Source organism: Glossina fuscipes, unplaced genomic scaffold, assembly GCF_014805625.2.
Source record: "Glossina fuscipes isolate IAEA_lab_2018 unplaced genomic scaffold, Yale_Gfus_2 1, whole genome shotgun sequence".
Classification (NCBI taxonomy): Eukaryota; Metazoa; Arthropoda; class Insecta; order Diptera; family Glossinidae; genus Glossina; species Glossina fuscipes.
The window spans coordinates 33,860,613-33,870,181 of NW_023998415.1; the positions used below are offsets into that span (position 1 = coordinate 33,860,613).

The window sequence follows — 9,569 nt, forward strand, 5'->3', positions numbered from 1 at the left end:
TTTTTTTTTTTTTTTTTTTTTTTTTTAGTTTTAGATTAAGTAATCATTTATATATATATATATTCAGATATTTGTCAACATAATATATATATAATCATATATGTTAAAATATACGTCTACAGTAGTGGTGCGAAGCTTATTAAAGAATTAAATACAATTTATTTTCTATTTAAAAAAGAAAAAAATGAATAAATAAATATACGTAGTTACATGTATTTTTCATCATTTAAAATAAATGTTTTTAAGTATTTTCAAAAACAAAAAATAATACATCCTTTTTATATAAAAATGTTAATTATACATAAAGCTACAATGTATGCATATCCTGTAAAACTTTCGCATCCCATGTCCTCGGGCAATATCCGCAATTGGCAAGCGGTTGCTTTCGTGTGGAGTCGCAGCTTTTTCTACAAATTTCTTAGTCGAAAAGTATTACCGCCTGGCAGGCAACTAAATAGAAAGGCTTATATTTTCACAAAATTCAAAATTCGTTCGGTCAAGCAAAGGCAAATCTTATTCTACCCATTATAGGGATAATATAAGAATTGCTTGTTCGTAGCGCGCAGAAATATTCCCTAGAGACTTTGTCAAAGTCCTTATCAGCTTAAATCGCTTTCATGTTGTCAAAATTACGATTAGATTTTCAATGCTATGCTTAGAAGAAAGGACTTGAAATAAAGTTTTTATAAATATTCTCGAGTTAAGTTCGAAAAGTAATAAAGTTGATTCAAGATTCCGCCTACGATTTTCAAAGACAAATAACATTTTCCCTTTTTCGTAATTTACATTATCGAAATTTTGGAATTATAAGTTTAGCATCTTAAATTGACGATTTATTTTTAAAATTACTTTCATTATATATCCGTGTCAGATTCAAAAATCACTTAAATTAAAAAGAGAAAAAAAAAGTTTGCCATTTAAAAAGAAATTGAAACACTAGGTAATGGTGGGCAATGGCTCTACATCACTTGACTTAAATCCTCTTACTCAGTGATCGAAAAGGTAGTTCGATCCTATTCCATTTCTACTAGGGTAGTTTTATGGTCAAAAATATGTTGGTGTAATAAATATCTCAAACTTTGCGATCGGTATATTGAACATAACAATACAAAGCGGACAGACGGACAGGCAAACTTAGATAGATTTGGAAAGTGTATTTATTTATCGCAAGTCCTTCTGGCCATTGTATATATCCATGAACAAATTTAATATACCCTTCGGGTATAAGTGAAGTAGGATATGAAAAAAACCTGCTTCCAAATCGTATAAAAGAGCAAAAATTTGATATATGCACAATATATATGTATCGAAATGGCGATCTACTATTCACCCTAAACAAAAATATTACTAAATAGCAAAAAAAAACATTGCATACCATCTAGAGTTACGTTAACTATTAAAAATTTTTTATTAAAATATTCAGCTAAAGCGTAATATAATTTTCCAGCTTCTTTTTATTGATATGAATTTAAATAAAATTTTTTGGTAAGAAAACTTTATGCATTTAATATAACTTCGTTGGAGGATAAACAAGCGAGCAATTTGATTAATTAATATTTTACTATCAAAGTTGTATTTCCCTTTCTCAAGTGAACGAAAAGGGAAAAGAAAACAATTCCTAAAATTAATTTTATCTGCATTACTTAATAACACCTCCATATAGTTATTATTAAGTTTTATTTTGTTCTTCTTTGCTAAGCTAGGACACATGTTTATCCTTAAGTTTAATTGCAAAAAAAAAATAAAAATAAAATAAAAAAAATAAAAATAAATAAATAAATAAATAAAAATAAAAAACTACTAAAATATTGGTTTTTTTTTTTTTATTGTATTTATTAATATATAATAAATCTTATAATTTAGTAAGAAAAACAATTTATTTAAATAAAAATTTTAAATAAATACATTTTTGGTACTTTTTTGTTTAAATGTTATTCTTATTTCATTATTATACATATGTACTTGTAAATTAACAATCAGTTCATAGCAGACTTTTATAAAATAATGATTTCAATTTTATAAGAAAGGTGAGCTGTTTATTGTGTAAGTATTGTACATGAGGATACATTTTAGCTAAGAGTGTCGCAGACGAAGCGAATCAAAATCTAAATAAATTCAATATATTTTATTTTTTATTTACAGTGAATCGTATTGAACTATATTATAAATTAATTTGAAACATGTATGTATATATATATATATATATGTATATATATCCATATGTAACAAAAGGGTAGAGCAGGAGGAGCAATTATGCGATATATAATCGAAAATTACAAAAGAAGTCAATCTTGTCTATATATATTTATCTATTTATCTTATTGCAGTTTTTCTTTATTAGTAATTTAATCTTCTTCTTTTCGCTCGATTCTTTGATAAAACTCGGAAATATAATTCGAATATATTCATATATGCATGTAACATATTCAAGTATATATAAAATATATTCATATCTGCATGAGACTCGGTTGGTTGGTTGGTTTAGCCATATTCGTCCGGTTATTATATATATATTCTACTCTCCGTAAGTTAACTCACGCAGTTCTATTAAAGATCGAGTGATATTGATTAACGCCGGGAAAGTATTCTAGTTAAGCAAGTCACGTGAGTCGGAACGGGAAATTTTTTCGTATCGAATGCACATAAAAATGTTATAATTGCTGAAAATAAAGCAGAAAAGCCTTTGACGGCCTATTCACGGTCGCTTTAAAAGTAAAAAAAAAAAAAAATCATCTCCAACTTATATTCTATTGTCAGCATTTTTTTTAGACAAGTGCAAAGACATCTTTATCTCTACATATAAATTGCATCTCTCCAGAAAGTATTGAATGAATGAATGAATGAATTATACAAAAAAGAGAAAGTGGCATTCACCTATTAACGTATAAGACACTGTATCAATTTCTGTATCCCCTATGCCCTCTTCCGCCTGTTAGCATATATAATCTATCAGAGATATTGATTTGGAACTTGATTACAAAGATGCCACCGATTCCGTTATTTCGTTTAGTATACTCTTGCTTTCCGATCTGCGCTTTCTATGCGCTTTCTATGCGAACGGGAAATTTTTCGTATCGAATGCACATAAAAATGTTATAATTGCTGAAAATAAAGCAGAAAAGCCTTTCACGGCCTATTCACGGTCGCTTTAAAAGTAAAAAAAAAAAAAATCATCTCCAACTTATATACTATTGTCAGCATTTTTTTTAGACAAGTGCATCTCTCGAGAAAGTATTGAATGAATGAATGAATGAATTATACAAAAAAAAGAAAGTGGCATTCACCTATTAACGTATAAGACACTGTATCAATTTCTGTATCCCCTATGCCCTCTTCCGCCTGTTAGCATATATAATCTATCAGAGATATTGATTTGGAACTTGATTACAAAGATGCCACCGATTCCGTTATTTCGTTTAGTATACTCTTGCTTTCCGATCTGCGCTTTCTATGCGCTTCAAACATCTGCCAAGGATGGTTTGCTGTAATGGCTCAAGAAATTATGGCGCCAATATTTCTTCAACGTCTCAGCGTAAAATAATTCATTTTTCAGATACGAATATTGTAAGGTTTATTGGCCTTTGCAACATGAATTTCGATTTGACTTTACTAAGCATTAGAAAGAATCCCATATTCTATTTGATATATATTTTGATTTTTAAGACAACAGAAACATTCGTATCTACGCTATTGATGTAACATTTGGCAGTTCGAGTTTCAATTAAAAGGAAGTAAGAATTGATTTAGTTAAGGTGTAGAGTTTTTAAAAATAAGCTCAAGATATATAATTTTAAAGAAAACTGTATACACATGGCACATAGTCGACTCAAAAATCATTCAAAGTTTTATAAAAATCGGAAAACCACACAAGCAGGTGGCAGTGGAAAAAAAAAAAAAAAAAAAAAAAAAAAAAAATGCATTTCTAGGAATTTAAGGCATTTTGGGAGTAAAAGATCTGAAAGTTTGAGTTGCGTTGAGTTGCGTTCAGTTGAGTTGAGTTGTTTCTCTCTGCAGAAGATTTCAAAAGCTATTTGTAAATTTGTCTATAATAATAGTGCTAATGAGTTTTGTCTTTGACAGCTCGGTCAGTATTCGATGATTTTATTGGTCTTGCTTCTATCAATGCGCATATAATAATGTAAGCGAATGCGAATAAAATGTTATAAAGTGAACCGTTACAAGCATAAGAAGAAGAAGAAGAAGTGAAATGAAGAAAATCTTTAAATATGAGATATTTGAAAAAGATACTTTAACAGACGTTTTTAAAAAAGTAACTCATTTAACTAAATGTATAGAGTAATTATAATTAAGGTACACGATGTAGTAAAAATTTTTATAATAATTCTTATTAATAGTCTCAAAAGCTGTTACTAAAACATTTTTTTATATATTCAAATTCAATAATGTATATACATTAATATATATATATATATATATATATATATTATTTAGTATTAAGTTTGTATTAAGATTCTTAATACAATTTGTTTTCAAATTAAAATTAATTTAATTAATATAAAGTATGGTAATCGTTATTATAACAAGTAAGAAAGCTATATTCGCCTTCGGGCGAATCTTGATAATATACCCATCAGCTTTAGCGATCACATCTGAACGTAACAGTTGATTAAATGCAAGCATTTTTAAATCGATCATTGTGATAATTGCGATCGATTTTAATTTTAATACATACATCTTAACTTACCATACTCCATATATGGTAAGTTTCTCTTAATCTACTATATTCAATCGATCGATGGACGGACACTTGCTAAATTAGTCTATGCAATTGGGAATGACAATAATAAAACACGTTCGTTTTATATATCTCAAGTGATGGGTATAAAATTTATCACTTATCACTTTAACAATAAAGTAAATGAATATAATTAAATAAATGAAATAATAATAATAATAATAACGTGTTAGAGGAACGCATACAATAATAAATTTAAAATTATTACAAATATGTTGACAAGAATTGAGGAAGCACTGCCACATAACTCTATAAAGCTTTCCTATATCAAAATAAAAAAAAAAAAACGGAGAGAATAGCAAAATTATTTCAATTATCTCATTATTAAATATTCCAGCAAGCAAAAAAAAAAAAAAAAAAAAATTAAATGGAAAAAAAACGAAATAAGAATGAAACTTACATTTACATGTTTACTTATGCAACTAGTTGGACGTATTCGTGTAAATTCATGATCTCTTTTATAGCATTGTAACGTTTGATTTGCATCCAATTGGTAATTAATATCGATCGGATTTACTGTCAGTATATGTGTAGCATCGCGCGGACATATTTGATCGATAACCAGCAATATTAGATTGCTAGCCGGTATCGGCAATACTACAAATGGCCGCTCACAACCATGTGCTGTCATATTGTAAACAACATTATCTTTCTCATTGTACAGTGTGTACAAGTCACGTTGCATATCACATGACTTCAGTTTGGTGCGTTGCAACGTCACATACTTTACCCATTCATTATTCTTATTTAGATTTATAAAATAATCGGTCATATTTTCATCAATAAGAGGTTCAAAGAATTCAGCTGCCACGTAAGTGTATTGCACAATATACCACAGAACAGTAGTGAGTAGCCATTTAAATAGTCGTAGTACATGAATTATTGGCTGCCAAATAGAAACAACAAATTATATTAAGTGACTAAATACACATATATAAATATAAAACTGTTACTAGAATGCTACTCTAACGGCCTGATATTAAATAAAGTCTTCTATAACAGAGAAACCTTACAACAAGTTTTCTCGTTGTGTATAGAAAATGAATGAAATACTTTTTTTAAGAGTCAAAAGAGTTGTTGTTGTTTTTTTTTTTTTTTTTTTTTTTTTTTTTAAACTTAAAAAATACCGAATGCAATACAAGCTTTCAGTTCGCTTTCGAATATTCTTCTTGCTTATAAAATTTTAACGTCAGCTTTGTGCCTGTATTCGTATAAGGATTTATGATAAAGACCTACGAGGCTTATTTTGTTTCAGCCCAATATAAGCGGTCTTCTATGCCTATCATTTTTAACCTAAAAAGAATTAAATATTTATGATATTGGCGGTAGGGTGTGTTAATGAGGATTTTTTTATGGATTTTTTTGAATAAAAGTTGAAATTTATACCGTGTATCTGTTGCAATTTATGAGCAATGAGTACAAAATGCGGAAGGCAAAGGTGCTCAGTTTTTGTGGCATAGAGCCTGTGAGCGTGTCCTTTCTACCGATTTTGTCCATTTTCAATCCGAGTCTGCGTACAAAAAGTTTTAAAATTTCTGTCAAATTTGAAGTCGACAGACTCACTTTTGTGGCCAGCAGAATGTTTACAACAGTTATTACACAGACGGACAGAATATAATGCTAATCTGTCGATGTCATATTTAAACTGAATTAGCCATCAAAGTTAAAGTATATGTAGTTTCGCAAGTCGGTTCAGATATGTTCTGTACAATCAAAAAAAAAAAAAAAAAAAAAAATAAAAATTTATATCCTAAAATTCAAAACAGATGCTGATCTAAACAAATTTGGAGCAAGTATCGATCGCATCTATGAGCAGATCCACCCTTAAAATGCACAAGATATAAGAATGAAAACCCGGCACAGATGCTACGTAACATAAGGTAAAGGGATAATGGGATTGCGCCATTCATTGTTTCTTTCCCAGATAGATTTATCCAAGAACCAAATTAAATTTTATCTGGATTGTGTGTGTTAAGGCTCCATTCATACATTGAACGATATAAATACGATCCCGAACAATAAAGTCGGGAGTAATAAGCGAGTTCATAAACAGTATTAAATACACTTTACACTTACAGAGAAAAATTTTGATGAACAATTGTTTTCACCGTCTGGCACAAAGCAAACAGCTTGATAGTCGTATACTGTAACTTTTTTAAAAACATTTTCTTCAACCAAACGATGCATGATAGCACCATTAACTTCACCAAAAAACATGCCAGTCTCGTGGCGACTTGGTGAAATGATTATGAAACCGTTGTTGTCCAAAACGTAACAGTCCTTGTCGTCCATTAAACATCCCTGTTTAAAATGTTTAATAAATCAATATATATATATATATATATATATATATATGTGTGTGTGTGTGTATGTGTGGGTTTAATTTGTCGGACTCACATTTCCTGTAATATTGCGAAAGAGTTTCAGTAAAGCGGTATGCTGAAATTGGAAACCAACTACTGCGGCCGGTGCGGATTTTCCACCTTCAGTATGGAAAATTGCATGGCTAGCTGTAACCATTGTCTGAGCCCCTGTTTCGCCAGCATCAAATGGAATCGAATAAACGAAGCTTTCTTCACGTATAAAATGTTGGTCTACTGCCCGTTTATACCACACCTCATCGACGGCTTTATTATTGTGTTCGCTAAATGTTTCCCTAATAGAATAAAAGAATTGAATAAATGTTAAGTTTTTTTTTTTTCTTACTTTCATATAATGATCAAATATTCTATCTATAATACCCCGCTCCAAGTTCCTCAGCCATATTGGAATGAAATTCTTGCCATCTCGTAAGACCGCTATGAGTGGCGAGAAAAGCCACTGTTATGCCGAAACGTTGCTTAAATTCATTTCTATGTTGGAAAATTTTGATATATTAATTATATTTATAAAAAGAATAGAAATTTTTTGCTGATGATTTATTATAATAAACATGATTGATTGTTAGTTTATAAGTTTAAGAAAATTTTACCTGGGCAACAAACCCATTAACACGGCAATTGGGCTTGAAGCGCTTGTTCTAATTCCGAAATATATAACAACAATAAAAGTGTTGTTCGTTTTTCATTCATTTGTTTTCGTAACGAAATTGAAAATCATTTACACGTCACGTATATGTACACGTCACGTTATATATATATATATATATATATATATATATAATATATAAATATATATATGCATGTATTCATATGTGTAAGTATTTAAAGATATTTAGGAAATATAAAGCAAACAAGAGAAGAGGAGGAAATCGCGTCCAAAATATATATATATATACGGTGTTTATTGCGATTGAATTTTATATGTATGTATATGTATGTAAAAGTTTTTAAAAAATTTATGGTTCATTTCTTGTAAACTAAATATGGATCAAAGATAAACACAATACTGCAAAACCGAAGCCACATTCTATCCTTTGTTAACCTTTAAGCTGCTTATTCGATTTATTATTATTATCCTTTTCTTTGTATTTTGTCTTTTACTCTTGAAAATATTTTCAGAAAGCAAACAAATTAACGAAAACGAAGTAAAAAGTTGTAAACGATTTCGATCAAATCTTTTCGAGCGAGCACTCTCATTCATTTGTCTTCGGCACACTTTCGATCTTATATGGTTTTTAAAATCAAAATCCAAAAAAATTGATAGCAGAAAAAAAACGACGAGTTCAATACCGAAATATTTGGCTTTGATACGGGTTTGTTGGTTTGTCACTTTCCATTTTATACCCATCACCGAAGGATAAGGGGTATATTCGTTTTACCAAAACATTTAAAGGAAACATCAGAGATCCCACAAGGTATATATAGCATCAATCCTTAAATCGATTTAAGTATTGCCGTCCGACCGACTGTGTAATGTCTGTTGGGCAGATTCTCCTGGCCGCTAAAATGAAGCTATCGACGTCAAATTTTACAGAAACATTGCAAGTTGGTGCGGAACATAAGTCAAATTTTTCGAACGACCCGCTTACAGCATCATGTAAACTGAGAAGATATCTGTTCTTCAAAACGAATCAAATACTATTTTTTGCTTATTACTCATATACTAAAGCAGGTAAATCTACAAAAATTTGACCATATATTCTATGGGCAACGCTTGAGTTTCTCTATAAAAACGAAAAAATTGACCATGTCTACCCAATAATATAGTGCATCAAAATTTTATTGTTTTTCCAATACCTTTAGAACGCACAAAAACAATCTTCTGTAACCCTCTAAAGTATACAAACTCTTCGCTAGATTCAAATTTCGAATGTCCATAAAAATGCTCGTCGATCCATTTGTCTGTCTGCACAAATGCATAGTATCTGTGGGAAGCCTTTTCCCGTTCGCTAGAATGAACATATCGCCTACAAATTTGCAAAAGAATTTGAAAATGACGTGAACTTGTTCAAGAACATGCCTTCATCACTAATCTCTTTTTGTTATCGCTTCACTAAATATTTAGTAAATCAGTAAAAAAACAAAAAAAAAAAAAGATTTATAACTGCCCTCGATCTACATGACAAGAATTTCCATTTCGACTTACACTGCACTGGCTCAGAGAACAACTATCTTGATGATTTCAAACGGGCCTATAATCTGATATTTGATGATTTTCAAACTGAATGTAATGTGGAAATAAGAAGAAAAAATTTTATCTAAGATTCTATGCTCTTCTAAGTGCTCACTAGTACCAAAATTGTCAATTCAATAAACTAATATAAGAGATGATAGACAGGAAGATATATCCATATTAATTATTTTTCAAGACCTCCTATGTTAATGTGTAAGGATTACAAACATTTGTCAAGTCTTTTTTTATTCAGAACAAT

At 29.7% G+C, this 9,569-nt stretch overlaps 1 protein-coding gene across 5 annotated transcripts in view; it reads right to left on the reverse strand.

Annotated features, from left to right (window-relative positions):
- Positions 1-3,955: 3,955 nt before the first annotated feature.
- Positions 3,956-9,569, reverse strand: part of LOC119645281 (voltage-dependent calcium channel subunit alpha-2/delta-3) — a 26,038-nt gene continuing 20,424 nt past the window's right edge. For 3 of the 5 annotated variants that reach the window (XM_038045401.1, XM_038045403.1, XM_038045400.1), the window contains 5 exons: positions 7,498-7,608; positions 7,154-7,412; positions 6,833-7,057; positions 5,157-5,642; positions 3,956-5,018 (listed from right to left, as the gene is read on the reverse strand). In XM_038045401.1, the coding sequence (XP_037901329.1) occupies positions 4,926-5,018; positions 5,157-5,642; positions 6,833-7,057; positions 7,154-7,412; positions 7,498-7,608 (1,174 nt within the window). In that variant the 3' untranslated portion in view covers positions 3,956-4,925. The remainder of the gene's footprint in view (positions 5,019-5,156; positions 5,643-6,832; positions 7,058-7,153; positions 7,413-7,497; positions 7,609-9,569) is intronic. The other 2 variants (XM_038045404.1, XM_038045402.1) reach the window with 1 other exon arrangement.